A 17124-nucleotide genomic window follows, 5' to 3' on the forward strand; every position below is an offset into this window, starting at 1 on the left:
TAGAAGGTATTGATTGTAAGGTGTAAACTCTATAGCAAATATTAATTTTATGAATTTTTACATCAACCTTTTGATTGCTATAAAGAGGGGATCAGAATTCCACCCCAGCAGCCATGCAATTATTACCTAGGAAATATGCCGAGTCTCCTGGTAATATCGGCAACCAAACGAGGAATGGCATCTGAAATTCTTTTAAAATCCTGACGGCTGTCGAGAGTTTGTGCAACCAAACACTGCCTAAATTTTTAGCACATAAAGAAATTAAAGTAATCAGTAGTGGCATTCTGTACGAGGGCTAAAGATTTTGCAATGGACAATAATTGAAATAAGAAAAAAACAAAGAAGAAGCTTAAATATGAGGAATCTCAAAATTTTCACCTCACTAAAGAAACATGTATGGGAAGCATACAGATTGCAAGTTTTCCAAATAGCCTAGGGATCTAGGGCTGAAACTTAAACAAGAAGGTATTATGTTTTCATTAATAGAATGGAAATGGAAATGATATCTGCACTCCCATATTTTGATAACATCAATTTTTCGGATCCAGTGTTATTGCCTTGGGGGAATTGCCACAGCCTTTAAAAGCCAACAAAAAAAAGCCCAATCAGAGGACTGTACGTGGATAGTTGAAATCAGAAGTGACCAACAAATCAAGCGTTTTACACTGCATGCTATAATAGAGTCCTTGTCGTAAAGGGACTTCTCTTTAAAAGTTAAAACGTGTATCACACTGGATTTGTTTTACGTTTGTTCAACTTTATTGGGTAAGTACTTAGGCACATTTTGACTGGCTTTGCTCTCCTCAAGTCTATAGTCTAAGACTCTTCCTTCGACTCTCTTCGATAATTACAAATGATTCTTTTTTATTGAAGATTGGCGCCTGCCTAACTTAAACCATTAAAAGTCATATACTGACCTTTTCTTTTCTTCTTTTCTTTTGGAAAGAATATTTATTGGAATGAAGAAACAAACACAGGGATGTACAAGGAATGAGCTCCTCATTTCTCAAGAAAAAGGAATGAGAGAACCCAGAAGCATTAGAATGAGACAATACAATAGATCCCAAATTCCGCGCCTGCATTGGACGTCAGATCTTCATCGGCGTTTCATCGAAGCCATTGATTGCCTCGGTGGTGAACACAGTAAGTTTCAATGTATTCTTTGTCCATGGAAGATAGCAAGAACTCTCTCTCTCTCTCTCTCTCTCTCTCTCTCTCTCTCTCTCTCTCTCTCTCTCTAGAGCAAATGAAGAACTTCAAGTTCATCGGTTATATATAAGAAACTCAATGGACGGCTTAAAACATTAAAATAGTTTTGATTCTTTCAATAATATGATGTATAAGTAAAATAGTCTGTATTCAATTTGTTTATTTAATCGTTTGCAAAATCTTTTGTAAACAATAAAGTTACCTTGTATTTAATTTTGCCATCGTATTTTCAGTAAAAGGATTGGTGCAAGTCTCGGTTGTCAATAATTGGTGTTCTAATTCCGAAAAAAAAAACGACTTCCACCAAAAAGATTTTTTTTTTTTAAATAGCAAAGAAGAAATTCATATTGAGGAACAATTTCTTGGGGGTTTGCTTATGATCAGTTTTATTTCCTATTTTGCAGAAGCAACACCAAAGCATATTCTACGGCTGATGGGCGCAAAAGGATTGAGTTTATCTCATGTCAAGAGCCACCTTCAGGTAGTCATCTCTTTGATCATCATCTCTACTTGATGAAATCTTCATCTTCAACTTTGCAATTTCACCTTCCGGGAACTCGACATGAATCATCAAATCTTTCATTTGTTCTCTTTCTTCCATTATATTGCAATGATTAGCATCATCCAAGATGATGCGGTAGCATTCGAACAAGAAATGAAAGAAGACATGTGTTGCACTTTCTTCAACTTCTTTCTTCATATTTGCCATATTCTCAAAAAATTATTGAAAATCTTCCAACTTCAACCGAAGCTATAAAAATCGGTCTGTGGTCCGATCCTTATTTCCAAACGCAGTAATTGAGAGAGGCTTTAGATTCAATTTTCTGTAGCTTCTTTAGAAATACTTTGAACGAAGCTTTGACAAAATTGGTTTCCAAGGTGCATCAAACCTCATAATCATTGCCTTCTTGCAACTCCATCTAGATAAAAGAGAAATCCATTCTACTTGACAAACCTTCACTCTTTTGACAATAACTCTTCGCAGAAAACTTTGATTGATGATTTGATTTTTTGTTGGAATCTAGACTCAAAAATCTTTCCATCAATGTATAATAAATCACATTTTGACTAAAATAATAATTTCGGAAAAACAAAATAAAACATGCATAACTCTTTGGACTGGGTTTTCATTTTGTTGTCTAGTAATCTCTAAGGTTTTGGATGTTACATTGGCAAACAAACACACCAAGTAATCTAAAAAGTGCAATTTTTTTTTTTTGCTTAGGGAATTCTTGAGGATCCCTTGCAATTGGTATCGAAACGGAGTCTTAGGAATCCTAAGCAACATCATAGGAAATCCATAGTGACTGCTTGATATTCTATCCTACTCTTACAGTTTCCACACCTAATAACTACCTTAGAAGTCTGCCAAGAATTTCCACAAAACCATACACAATGATTTTAATTTACATTTTCCATTTATTTAATCATTCGTGCCAATCTTCAGGTGTAAATGATATTTACAATATTTAAGTGTAAACTATTTGGAAGAAAAGTATAATGAAAGTTCTGAGCCATTCTTGAGAATTGAGAATAATTATTTTCTAGGATTGTGTTTGTATGGTCACACTAAATAGCTACATCCTCACTAAAACATGAAAGAAAGAACACATTTGTAAATGTTAATTAACCCAGATCAAATCATGAAACAAATTACAAAAAAATATATATATATAGTAACACAATACGCAACAAGATTTACGTGGTTTGGCAGTGTGCCTATATGCAATGAGGAGATGAGAAGATTTCCAATATAACTAAGATTAGGGTTACAAGCTTTTCTCCTTCACCACTCTAGAATTCAAAGCTGAAACTGTTTCACACTACCTTAAAACGAAGCCTCGATAACAAAGTAAGCCTAACAGTTGGGGACTCAATTGTCGCCGAATCCCCAAGTCCCACTTCTTTTGCCTTGAGATCTATGTGTCTCAACGAGATAAAAGCTTATCTGTTCCTCCATTACTACTGATGCTAGTACCGGGTAATCTTTCATCCAAGTAGAAGAGCTACTTATATTTAAGAAAGGATGTTAGATTGGACTACTTATAACTTAAGTACCTTTGTCTTGGTAAGAGTTTAGGATTACATATGGATACGTAAATGAAGTAGGAGTATATTTAAAACATAGACTTCACATCGACATAACATTAGCACAAACTAGATCTTTTGCTAACAATTCCTTCTCACATAATCGGGACATATATAATCAACCCCCGTGCCTATTTCCTTCTATCATCGGTTGGGTTTTCTTGCCACCAAAATAACCATCCCTACAAGCAGATTTCTTATTTGAGGCATATCTATTATATAAGACGTATGGGTTGAGACATTCCTCTTTCAAAGTTCATCTTCCCAGAACTCAGACTACTACCGAGCTCCGCACCCGGGCTCAAACCATGCCTCAAGGAAACCATAGCCCCACAGCCCAAAGCGGCGAAGCCCCGGCATATATCCCTGGCCCTCCACCTCTATCTCCTTCGATCATCAGATGTTAAGGTTTGTTGCCTCCGAAATCATCCTCCTTTCTTCTGCTGGCATTCCTTGCATGTTTGAGGCATATCAATTATATAAGACATGGGTCCTCATCAATTGAAACAACTCATAATCACTCAACCCGAATGCGAGAATTGTATGCCATTATCTGTCTTGACCATAAAGTAAATTCCTCCGATTCGATCTACTTCTTGCATCTTAAAGCCTTCAGTGGGAGTTGTGATCTTGTGAGACCTATTAAGTAAGAAGGTCTTTAGAAATGAGCATGCAGACAACTGATCGACATCCCATTGAATACGGAGGGTGGAAACGGGGAGATTTGAAAGCTTGGAAATAGGGAGATTAGAATGCTCCAGATCGCTATATATAAATTCATTCAAGTTCCACCTTTATTCGTGCACTGCAACTCATTATCTATAGTGCTATATTAACAAGGGTGTTTAGGAGGCAAGCTTTTCTTGTTAAATGTTAAAAGCATCTAGAGTGCTGCAACTCCCCCTAAAAGCTAATGGAAAACACTTCTAAAACGGGATCCCTTCCCGAAAATATAGACGGGATAAGCATGGCGGGTCGATTTGGTGATCTTTGTTAAAGTATAATAGATTAAATAATGCCTTCTCCAAGAGCTTAAGCTTTTAGAGTAATTAGTTGTTTGACATGGTATCAGAGCAAAAGGTCCTAAGTTCAAACCTCCTTGATAGTAAAAACTCACGTGCAATGGCCAAACCCAAAAAAAGGGCCACATTTAGGCCAACCCTAAAAGAGGGACCACACGTTAGGAGTGTTAAAAGTCTAAAAGATTAAATAACGTCGTCTCCATTTCCAACAGCTCTAGGCTTTTCGAGTAATTGGTTGTTTGACAATCTTAATGTGTAGTCGAGATACTCACGCACCTTTTTATTTGATCTATGTGCACGTGTCACGATAGAGGATCCCGTGCATTTATTCAGCACAACCATGTTTTGATAATTGCACCTACCCATCTTGTCTTTTATTATTTAAAGGGCTGTCAAAGGTTATTACAGTTCCCAAAAAGTTCTTACAAACCAATTAAAAAGGAAAAAACCAGCTGCTTTTGTGCAATTATTAAAGTAAGGTTGTGCTGATATCATTTTCCCATCAAAAATATAGTAGTGTGTGTATGGGATTTGCTAGGGACCATCACAGCCACCTCAGATGAATTAATTGAATAAGAGAGTGCAGGCAAGTAGGACAAAATCTGTTGAAAATTGACCCTACGTGGCTGCTCTATCATGCAACAGCCCTTCCATGAAATGCCTTTCGCGATGGTCCCTAGCAAATCCCATATATAAAATATTGCGGCCTGCATGCATGCATGTTTATATATAGGGATTTGCTAGGCCATTTCAAAAAAAGCCATTTCATAGCTCACTTCTAGCCAATGTTGTCTTATTCATTTAATTCATATGAGGTGGTTATTTTCTCCGGCAAAAGTGAGCACTGAAAAGGCTTTCTTAAATTGCCCAGCAAAACTCATATATGTATGTATGTGTGTATGTATGTATATCTCCGTAAACAGGGTACAAGAAGAAGGATGGAAGGGTGGTTAAATACTTAAATCCATGTTCACCGTATTAAAATGTGAATTCGAATTACTAACAAGAAGTGCATTGAGCAGATGTATAGAAATATGAAGACCGGAATGAGCACGGATGCTTTTCTATCTGCTAATGGGTTACGTGAGGGAAAAAGCATACATAGTAAAGATTGTGGCATTTTGAATTCAGGCAAACACCACCAGATCTTCAACTCTACTTTTCTTTGCTCACTACAGAGGTAATCTTCATTAATTTCCTTCAATATTGGTTACAGCAGAGAGGGAGATTGTATCCGCACTCCCTTTTTTTTATAATGACACTCCTATGTTTGTTTTAAGCTCCTCAATATTTAGACTGTAAAAACTCATAATGTATACACAAGCCAAAAGCATGCATATAAAACATGGTTTTAAAAGAAAATATAAAACATGTGAGAGTAAGATCGGATGATCTCAACCGTACAATAAGATGGGTCCATTTATTTATAATTCACTGTCAAATTGTACTCGACGGGCCATCGTAGCCATCCAATCAAAATGAACTTTTGCATGTTGACGGTTAAGATCTTCCAGTGAGTTCATTTTTGAAGGGTGATTCATTTCATCTCAAATCACAACCTTGTTACGGTTGTGATTTGAGATGAAATCCATCTCGACGCTTAGCAGTTTAATCAAATCCTAATGCAAGTTCTTCTAATTAAATGGATGGCTTCTTCTTCTTTTTTTCTTTTTTTCTTTTTTACAGTCCATTAGAGGAGGAGCTAAGAACATGGGAATCAAAGAAGAGCGGTCCTGGCTATATCCAAAATAGAGAAGAAGGCAGAGAGAGGAATGAAAATAAGGTATAGTTATTATTTCTATATTTAATTTGGACCAAGCAATCTTCATGCATGTAGGCACATGTTACTAGACATATGTTCCATATAAGTGCCTAAGTAGACTGCATCTAGCATATAGTGGGTGATCATCATGTGGAAAATGGTTGAATATAAGGGCATATTTGGAAACCATGAAAAAATATTTCATGGAATATTCATGGGTCCAACTATGAAAGCAGAGCAGGGAAGAGCGAGGGCGGGAGACTTTAGAGGAAACAGAGGGCATGAGATATCTCTAAGAAAAGAGTCAAACGAAATACACTACTTCAAGTCGAATTTGGATTTTTTTCTTGTTTTTCAGGGGCTTTTCATTGTCCTCCTCCCAACCTCTCATGTCTCTCCCTATCTGCTCATCTCTCACAAATGCCTCCACTAATATTCCATGGAATAATTTTTCATGGTTGCCAAACATGCCCTTAAGTGTCACTATATCAATTGCTAAAAATCAAAACATATGGGTCCCACTTCTCATGGTTGTCTCATTTTGATTTAGTCGGTGAGATTTACCCACATCAATATTTTGGCATGCATGTTCCACAAAACCATCCATGGATTAGAGTTGAGGGAATGCTATCATAGGTTGAGCTAGGGTTGGCCTCGACCCTACCCGGCCCCCGTTACACTCCTACACACAAGCTAACATCTGCATCTCATATATATGTTTTTGGGTGGCAGTCTACTACTATGAACACGCATGGAGAGACAAGTGGAGAAAGCGAGCTCTCACTGTCCTTCACCATTTGGGACGTGAAAAAAGGTGTAAACGATGGAGAATCCTCTTCGACTATTGAATTTGATGCAAGTGAAGATATTCCTCCGCACAGAAATGGAAATAACAAAGATAATATGGCCTGTAAGAATCCTGTTGATGAAGATCATATAAACCTAGACCTCACCATCTCAACTACCCATACTTCATCCTACTCCAAACACAATTGATATTTTTCAAACCTAAGTTGTATTGTGATCCTCTCATTGAATTGCTTTTTTTTTTTTTCTCTGAGAAGGGACCTTATATTTACACTTCCTTGTTTTGATAGTTACACTCCCCACTCTATTACACTTTTCTGATTGGTTCGAGATAGCTTCTTGGAATCATATTGGCTAAGATAGCCTACCTGAAAATCAGGAAAGACAGATGGGAACTTTTCAATTGATGCCCATCAAATAGGACCCCACATCAACTATCAATCTATCTATTGACGAATGCTAAACTGAAGGTTGGCCTTGCAAAAACTAGCCGCAAGGGGCCCCCCGTGGAGCTTTAGGAATCACAATGGAGTGTAGAGACTGGTATTTTAATTTTTAAACAAGTCCCTTGAAGTTTAGCATGTCCAACATCACTTGATATAATGATTCACTCCCCTGTAAATCGTTGGCCAAAAGTAGTTATCTTTCTTAGATTTTAAATGTTGTGCTCGTGTGAACTCTAGTATTATTTAAAAAGTAGGGTGGGACCCACTTCATGGGATGATCCTAACCGTTCAACATTTAGGTCACAACGTAGATGGGTTGTAGCCATAGCCCATTTATCATCCCCCTAAATAATAATTTGAAGGTGTCCCATGTAGGCGAATTTATCATTCCCCTGTGGATTCCCCTAGGCCCTGTTTGGATTTCAGGAATTTTCTTCAAGAGTTTGGAAAGGAGAAATATTTCTAAAATTTATTATTTTCTATACGCCAAAAAAGAAAAAAATTTGAGACAAAATATTAAATAAAAATTCTAACAAATATCTTTCCAAAATCCCCTTCATTTGACTAAATAAGTCACTAGGGAATAGACTCATGGGTAATAAGACAAAATATTAAATAAAAACTCTAACTAATGTCTTTCAAAAATCATTGACTTAATAATTCACCTGATGGTCCGAGTAACCATCTGAATTCAAACTTAAACGGATGGGATCTAACCACATTAATAGGATCCATAGACACATTTCAAGGGTACTCGCAATAAAAATAAGTTGTATGCATTTTATTCTTTTTTTGAATGATTCGGATTTTCAGTATTTTGTGATTCATCTCCCACAAATCTCAAGCCACCAGCTTTCTCTTCCTTCTCTAACCATTGAACCTAAGACCCTAACTTCGCCCTCGCCTTAGAATTTTAAATGTACAATGTAAGTAGGACAGACTAGGACACTCTCGATTTCAAATGGATTGCGACCGAGATGACACCCCTAGCCGAATGATAAAATCAACACTCCAAATCTGATCAGACCGATAAGGGATTTGAATAAATTGTGACTACGACACAAGGATCCGTCGACACCACAAGCCATTGATAAACCAGCAAAAAATAGTTACGGTTTCTAACCTTCCAAGATTGTGTTGACATATCCACTAACATTAAGACACCAACGTGATGTTTGATTACCATGCGCCATTGGAACAAAGAGCCTGTGTCTGCAAGTGCACAATGAGTACCTCTACCACGAATGGGGAAGCATCAAGGACAAGGTGGAAGGAAACCAACCACGGAATGCAAAGAAAAAAAGGTAACTCGGTTGCTCTTTGCACATAAGATCGCCTCCCCCTCCCCAGAATGAAGGAAATCAGTTCAGTTTCGGCCAAAATTACAGAAAGCTATAGTAATATTTCTACAAAACTCACACCTAATAAATAAAGCAAGTTTATAATCAGGTTGATAAAATAGATATATAATCAGCTCGACAAAGCATTTCTCAGCATAAGCACCCTAAGAATTTGTCCAAAACACAAATATCAAGCAACAGAGTACTATCCTCATCCTTACAAAACAGCAATTGTAAATTGAAAAACTAGGAATAAAAATCTATCTGCTCACAAGCGAACTCAACAACAGTAACAAGAATGAAAAATCGGAGGAAAAGAGAGAAAAAAGAGGACTTACCGTATCATCACCTTCTCATCTTTATCCTTCAACACAGGCACAGCTTAGAGCTTGTCTTCGAACTCGGACAGCGGGGTCATTTGCTCCTTCAGCCCCTTCCTCTTGCGAATCTCAGCCACAAGCACCCCAGCCTGTGATGTTGGATCCAATGGGTCAGAACTCATCATCTCCCAATGATCAAACACGCACTGCGGGAATGCCTGTCCAGATGTGGCTGCCCTAAGATTGCCAGAGAACCCAAATGACTCGACAACCGGAAGATAGGCCTTGATGTTGTAGAGCGGTGTACCCGGCCTCTGCATCTCCTCAAACACATGCCCACGCTTCTGATTCAGAACACCATAGATACCACCAAGTGCCTGCTCAGGAGCCTGGATCTCCACCAGATAGACCGGCTCCAAAAGCCTCGGCTTAGCAGTTAGCTGAGATGCATAGATGACCCTTCTCGCCGTAGGAATAACCTGCCCACCACCACGGTGAATAGCATCTGCATGAAGAACCACATCACATACCTCAAAGCATATCGCACGCATGTTCTCTTCCGCCAATGCACCTTCCTTTGATGCCCATTGGAATCCAGCAGCAACTGAGTCCTTGATTTCATTCAGGTATTGAACTCCCTTACACATATCAACTACCATGTTAGGGCCAGTGGTTTCAGGTCCAAAGCACCAAATCTTCTTGGCAAGATCCTTGTCCCATCCAAATTCCTCAGAGAGAATCTTCGAACGGACTTTGGGGTCATCCCTCGGGCCAACACGACCTTCATCGATAGCCTCAGCAAGGCCGTCTTCCATGGGGCGAGCTTCCATGTATAGACGGTTGTGCTTGTTTGGGGACTTGCTCATCACAGTCCTGCATGACTTCTCGAGCACAGTCTCACGGAAAGACACAACAGGTGGAGATACGATAATTTCTGCACCACCCATGAAGTCATCCTGTAAGTCTTTCAAGCAAATTTCAAGATGCAGCTCACCAGCACCCGCAATGATATGCTCGCCGGATTCCTCAATCATACACAGCACCATAGGATCTGATTTAGCCAATCGTTTCAAGCCCTCAACAAGCTTGGGAAGATCAGACGCAACCTTACATTGCACGGCCACACGAACAACTGGTGAAACAGAAAATTTCATGGCTCGTATCGGATGGGCGTCAACTTCCTTCTCATTTGTCAGAGTTGCATTCTTAGTTATGAACTGATCTAACCCTACCAAGGCGACAGTATTTCCGCAAGGCACATCCTCTACAGATTCTTGCTTCTTCCCCATCCAAATGACAGTCCTCTGCACACTCTTTACATACAAATCTTTCTTCTGGCCCGGAACATAGTTTGGCCCCATGATCCTGACCTTTAAACCAGTTGAAACCTTTCCGGCAAAAACCCGACCAAAGGCGAAAAACCTACCCTTATCAGAAGCGGGAATCATCTTAGAAACATAAAGCATCAGAGGCCCTTCAGGGTCACAGTTTCTGATAGCATTAGCGTAAATATCATCAAGAGGACCTTCGTATAAATTCTCAACACGGTATCTTTGCGCTGTAGCAGGAGATGGGAGGTGGAAGATCATCATTTCAAGAAGAGCATTACTAGCTGGCAGCCAAGTCTGCATGACACGTTTCATTAAAGCCTTCCCAACCAAATCCTTCTCATCAGCTTTCATGCTAACGCCAAGCTTCTGCAACATTGGCCACAGTTTTCCCTTCTGATCATTCATGCAGGTGTTTATGATCTGCTTGATAGGTTCGTAACAGAACTGAACGAAACCTCGCTTGCATGTAGCAGAGCCTGTATTCTTGGTAGTCCATTTCTTGGTAGCAGGATCAAAGTAGTTTTCACCCCAAAGCCTCTCCATCATTTTTGACTCGTCAACTCCAAATTTGGAGGCATACATTTTGGCAAAGTTGGTCAAAGTGAAAGCCCAACCGTGCAAACCAGCTGAGAAAGCAACAGTTCCTTTCTCAGGGTAGACCTGAACATCACCAAGAAGGGGATCTTCATAAGTAGCCATAATAACATTTGCATTTTCTATGACTCGTTGGAAGGTCTGATATGCTTCTTCACCTTCGACCTGAAGCTCAAGGAAACAACGATCCATCTTGTTGACGGTCAGGACAGGCCTGATCCTCTCTCCGAGGGCCTGTCGAAGAACTGTCTCTGTTTGGACGCAGACACCCTCAACACAATCTACCACAACCAATGCGCCATCGGTAATACGGAGGGCAGCTGTGACCTCAGAAGAAAAGTCAACGTGTCCAGGTGAATCAATGAGGTTGATCAAATACTCATTCCCAGAACGTTCACCTTTGTAGTTCTTTAATTCTTCTGGTGTCATCTCATAATAAAGAGAGATACCGGTAGATTTAATTGTGATACCACGCTCTGCCTCATCTGCTCGGGTATCTGTCATCCGAACATCACCTGCAACTTCTTGTGCGATGATTCCCGCAGCCGCCACAAGGGAATCGGTAAGAGTAGACTTGCCTGCAAGGTCCCAAAACATCAAGTTAGCGTGCAAATGCATCCATATGATACACAACATTAAATGTATGCTTGAGAATATTAGAGCACATAGAATAGGGATTATAAAATAAAAATGCGTCAAGATAATAACAAAATAGAGATCCCATGTCAGACTTATGTATGAGGACATTTGAGAACTTCCATATGCTCCTATTGGCATCAAGGTATCCAATGAAGCCTAGTTCATTTCCTTTACATTGCTTGGAGATCAAGAATAAGAGGTGTCCTCGGCACCTAGCAAATTCAATCTTGGAAACAGATGACCGTTTTAGAAAGCAAAATCAATACTCTTGAATATCTGGTTGGAAGTGATGGGATGGGACTGAGGGATTTTGGTACTCCTTTTGCGTTTTTTTTTCCCCATCAAGGCTCCGTTTCGTTCGACATAAAAATGGATGTAAAATTTGTTTTCCATTGTAATAGTGAACATAAAACAAATTTTACGCCCGTTTTTACGTTGAAAGAAACGGACAGCAACTGTAATGAAGAGTTCTGTTAAAATAAGAAGAGGATAATAAACGGCTCCCCAGGTGACCCCTGTAGGTTACATTATCCAAAAGGAGAGTTATTATCGCCACCTTCAGAATTAATTTAATGCAAAAGGAGTGCCAAATAACCTCAGGCAGTACCAGCGTTTTTTTTCAGAAAAAAAAAAAAGAAAAAGAAAATAAATATATATATATAGGGAAATGTTATCAGCACAACCATATTTTGATATTTGCACAAACCCAACTGTCTTTTCTTCTTTAATTGGCTTGTGAGTGTGAAAGCTTCTGGGAAATGTAATAACCTTTTGACAGCTCTTTAAGGGAAATGATATTTTCCCCCTCTGACGGATAAAATCCGCCCCTTTAATGTTATTCGTTAAGTTTTAAAGGCAAAGAAAAATGTTAAAGGGGGTGAATTTATCCTCAAGCAGTTAACCATTCTCACAGAAACCGTCGCGGGGAGGGGGGGGTATCATTTCCCCTCTTTAAATACTAAAAGACAAGATGGCCTTTGTAAATATCAAGATCTGGTTGTGCTGATATCATTTCCCTATATACATTCAAGAGTATTAAAAATAACAAAGATGAGAACTTGGGTCTCATCATGATTTCTGTTCCAAAAATGCGTATAGCAAGGCACAACTTGATTGCATCATGTACGCAGACACACAAAGGAGATGAACAAAGGCATGCCCACTGGGGTGTAGCATGGTTGTTTAAAATAAAAATAAAACTTAATAAGTTTTAACTTTGTTTGCAAACTAAACAGATACCAAATGCAAACACAATAATGATTTCATACCGTGATCCACATGTGCAATGACAGACATATTCCTAATGTTATGCTTCAGATCCATGATCCTACGGAGCTCCTCTGCTGTAAACTTCACCTGCAAACAGAAAATATTTTCAACAATCATTTGTCAGAAAAGAAGAAATAAAGAACTCAATAACTTCAAATAATGGCATGAAATACACACCATCTTGACTGCCTTAAAAAATCACCGAGGAGCAACACTCAGCAAAAAAAATCCTGCAAAGCTTAGAAAAACATATTCAGCAACTTATCAACAAAACAGTCAAACAAATCAAGACATAACAGAAGTAAATTGCACATTGAATCATTTTTAATGGAAAAATTATAAGTCAAATTAGAGAGAGAGAGAGAGAGAGAGTTATATGTAAGTAATAATTCTAGTACTCAGACGTCCACCTTCTCCATGCCAATTGAATTCTGTATATAGATCTTTTACCATCACAATAACAGGTTCACTTATGAAAATAGAAAAGAAGGTGGCCCAAAAATATTGAAAACACGAGTAAAATGCATTATGGCCATGTCTCGCAACCGTGAATTTTATTAATTTTTTTTAAAGGTGCCACGTTTTTAATTTACCATGTTGCAACCCAAGCATTTCGTGTATTGTAATTAAAAGGAAATCCACCTGGCCTAGCAATAAATAACAATTCACCAGCCTTTCCATGTCATCGAGCTTATGGAAAATTGGAAATCCACCTGGCCTACAGGTATTGCTCTTAAATGTCAAAACAATATGAAAGCGTAGAGATCCAAGATGGCAAAAAACCCCACATCCTCTAGGAAACAATCACATAAAAGATGAATAATATAACGAGTATTGGCGGTTCTACCTATAAGAAGAATATTTTGACCAGAGTCACCACTGACTTCTTGCCTATTCACAGGAGTTTCAGGTCACCTAGATGTGGTGCATGGAAAAACTTTAAAGTAGCACTTCGCTACTCCACATAAAAGAGGACATAAAAGAGGAATGATATGATGAGTATTGGTGGTTCTATCTATAAGAAGAATATTTTGACCCTACCTATAAGAAGAATATTTTGACCCTACCTATAAGAAGAATATTTTGACCCTACCTATTTACAGGAGCTTGAGGTCAGACCTCAAACTAAGTGTGGTGCATGGGAAAATTTTCACCAGCACGATGCTACTCAATATATCAGTGAAAACATGGGCCGTTGACAAGAATATGAAATTGCATTTATGGTAAACAGTTTAGTCATACAATTATAGGATTAAATATAAAGTAATTCCATCTCGAGTAAGTCAAAACATCGCAAGACAGCTGTGATTTTGCCCAAAACACTAAACAAGTGTTTTCACTGAGGTAATCTCAGAAAACACAACAAGTTCAAGCGATCAGATAGTTACAACTGAAAATGCATGAAACAATAAGCTGAACTTTTTTTGTTTGAAGGGTAAGGATAAGCTGAACTTTTTGACCTTGAAACGGATGACACCTGAAATATTGTCCAAGACACACCTAAGAAGAATAGGTGAATGATTTTCCACAAGCACTTTCATAATTTCCATGCTACTACTGGACTATTGAATAGAGCTGAAGAAGAAAATAGACCTATAGTAAATTGCCACAAATCTTTAGAATCAGTCTTTTAATAGTGACTAGTGAGACATAGTTAAAAGGATCAGCTCAAATCTTAATTGCTGGCTTGGGATACACGCACTCATTGAGAGATAAGATGCGATATGTGAGAAATTGGAATATTCTCAATGAGATGCGTTATGTGATAAATTGGAATAATTCAATCTAATATTTGTAGTATTTAAAATTGCCACTCCCAAGAACAGCGTCACTCACTGCATAAGAACTCAGCATATTACTATGTGTCCCTCAATTTGCATCACTACATCCAACTAAATTACTACATGTCTCTCAATATGCAGCACCAAGCCACCAAACCCATTGAAGAGATATCAAAAAAAAAAGAGAAAGGACAATAAAAATATCACGCCAAAAAAGAATGAAAAACAGTGAAATTTTAAGCAAAAGATCAATTCTGTTATCAATCAAGAAGAAAAAAGGAAGTTAAGAACGAAGTCATGTAAAGAATGAACCAAGTCATGTAAAGAAAGAAACAAATAAAAAAATACATCAAGAAATGCACCTTAGTTCCGTAAGAAACTATTTAAAAAATTCAAAAGGAGATAACAATTTTCTAGTTGGATATTAAACTGAAAAATACTAAGATGCATGTGCCACATGTGTGGTGATCAGATTTATTGATCTGGTGGATTATCACATAAACAGAACATACAAAATATCATTCATTTTGCCTGGATAACGTTGACTCTCATTTCTTGTACAAATTTTTTAATGTTCCATTTGCAGATCATGGATTGGAAAGCAAAGAAAATTCGATCCAATGATTTTAGGGCTATGGCGAATTGACCATCCTTGATTTGAATGACCAACAGATCACCAACCGAAATCATCATGCATGTGTGACACACATACACATGGGAACGAGTAGGACGTCACAAATTAAATAGACTATCTTATTACTCTTGTTAAGATCTGTAGACGTTACTTTCAACTTAATCAACACAAACAAACTGAACAAAGAGATTCCCATCAGTTGCTCCTAAAATTAAGGGACCATATATATGCACTATTCACAAGTAATAGCAAAGCAAGTAGGAAAAAAACTCCAGCTTTGACTTTAAAGCAAACAAGGAAATCTTTTCAATAGCCATGAAAGAATAAGTTGGCATGAATTGATAAAAATTAAAGTTTTGATCTATACAAAGAAATTTGATCATTTTTTCATGTGTACAGACTACAGCAGAATTATTTCGATTTTTTTCTCAAACATCCACTCTCTACTTTAACAAAGTACTCTAGAGTATTAATAATAGCAGAGAAATTCTCGAACTCTTTTGCTGTCAAAGCAGTCTTCACTTTAACGTACCAAAATTTCCTGCTTAGAAAATCTTTTCTATAAGACTAGTATCATCAAGAACATATAAGGACACTACAAAATCAATAACCAAACAACCGTAATCCTACTTTCTATTATATGGTGTTTCGCTTGACATCGATTTTTTTTTTTTGGATGATTTGCTTGATATCAATATTGCAACCTACAGATAAATAAATAAAATAATAGAAATATTCAAGTTTCCAAGGGCTAAAGAAAACAGAACCAACAATCAGAGACTATCACATGCGGCCATGAACGAAATCAAATTAATATATGAAGTCACAAAAATTCAGATCCATCGAACATATCATAATTTAAACCTTAGAACCCCTCCAATCTCATCTCCCCTAAAATAAATCCTAACTGTTTTTTAACATCCATCATAAGAGCTTGCAGATAACTGGATTTACAATCAGAAAACAGTCATACAGAGCCAGAGGATCCGAAAGTTAAGAAAATAAAGCGATAAAGGAAAATTGTTAGATCTAAAGCTCTTCAAAACTCCTACAAGAAAAAGAAAAGGAAAAAACAAAAACTTTCTTCAAACAGTAGGAAAAAAAAAAGTAAAATCAATGAAACAGGATTTAATTCTTCGGATAAAAACCGTTAGATGATTTAGATCTAAAGCTTTTATTCAACTTTTGATCTACGATTAAGCCACAACATCATGCATCAAAGTAGAAGAAAAAAGCTAAAATTAATAAACTTAATCTTCGGAAAAAAAAATTAGATCTAAAGCTTTTATTAAAGTTTTGATCTTCGATTCAACCGCAACATCACGCCTAAAAGTAGAAAAAAAAACTAAAATCAATGAAACTGAACCTGATTCCTCGGAAAAAACCATTAGATCTAAACTTTTATTCAACTTTAGATTTACAATTCGATCGCAACATCACGCCTCAAACTTTTTTTTTTTTTTTAAAAAAAATATTACAAAGGAAAAACCAAGGATTTATGGCAGAAGGTATTAGAAAACAGAATAAAAGGTATTGATCCGAGCGAAATCAAAACCCGATCAAAGATTAAGAGATAGAAATAGAAAAATAATCAGAAGAAGATCGTTGGGAGCTAGGGTTTTACCTCGGAAAAGCAGAGAAAAGGGCGAGGAGTTAGATCTCAGAGTAGCCTCTGGTCTGTTTCTAACAGATGACAGAAATGAAAATGTGTGTGGCAAAACCCTAATATGCATGCTTGAATGAATCTTGACCGTTAGTTTCAGAATGATCTTAGTCGTTGACTTGAATATATGAGCGAGGGCAGCAGCCGTGTCGCATATGCCTACCATTAAAAAAAACAATGGGAAATATCTTCTAGTGCGCTCAGTGCTTTTTCCGTTTC

At 37.6% G+C, this 17124-nt stretch overlaps 2 protein-coding genes across 2 annotated transcripts; one reads left to right on the plus strand and one right to left on the minus strand.

The window, feature by feature from the left end:
* Nucleotides 1–871: 871 nt before the first annotated feature.
* LOC143846150 (myb family transcription factor MPH1-like) lies at nt 872–7161 on the plus strand. The gene is made up of 5 exons (XM_077354567.1): nt 872–1143; nt 1614–1690; nt 5342–5499; nt 6006–6102; nt 6814–7161. Exons 1-5 carry the CDS (start codon nt 960–962, stop codon nt 7075–7077), a joined length of 780 nt encoding a protein of 259 aa, XP_077210682.1. The 5' UTR covers nt 872–959; the 3' UTR covers nt 7078–7161.
* A 1602-nt stretch (nt 7162–8763) lies between these two features.
* Nucleotides 8764–16964, minus strand: LOC143892556 (elongation factor 2). The gene is made up of 4 exons (XM_077397269.1): nt 16867–16964; nt 13005–13057; nt 12827–12914; nt 8764–11497 (listed from the first exon to the last, which is right to left on the minus strand). The coding sequence occupies exons 2-4, from the start codon at nt 13005–13007 to the stop codon at nt 9057–9059; spliced, it is 2532 nt and encodes an 843-aa protein (XP_077253384.1). The 5' UTR covers nt 13008–13057; nt 16867–16964; the 3' UTR covers nt 8764–9056.
* Between the last annotated feature and the right edge of the window lie 160 nt (nt 16965–17124).

Source organism: Tasmannia lanceolata, unplaced genomic scaffold, assembly GCF_043159265.1.
Source record: "Tasmannia lanceolata isolate RefF3 unplaced genomic scaffold, GAP_Taslan_0.1 ptg000015l, whole genome shotgun sequence".
NCBI lineage: Eukaryota > Viridiplantae > Streptophyta > Magnoliopsida > Canellales > Winteraceae > Tasmannia > Tasmannia lanceolata.

Coding starts and splice junctions, on each gene's coding strand:
- LOC143892556 (XM_077397269.1), bottom strand. Junction 11,498..12,826: donor CATTGCACATGTGGATCACG/GTATGAAATCAT, acceptor GGGACCTTGCAG/GCAAGTCTACTCTTACCGAT.
- LOC143846150 (XM_077354567.1), top strand. CDS start 960: ATGAAGAAACAAACACAGGGATGTACAAGGAATGAGCTCCTCATTTCT. Junction 1,691..5,341: donor ATGTCAAGAGCCACCTTCAG/GTAGTCATCTCT, acceptor TGCATTGAGCAG/ATGTATAGAAATATGAAGAC. Junction 5,500..6,005: donor TTTCTTTGCTCACTACAGAG/GTAATCTTCATT, acceptor TCTTTTTTACAG/TCCATTAGAGGAGGAGCTAA.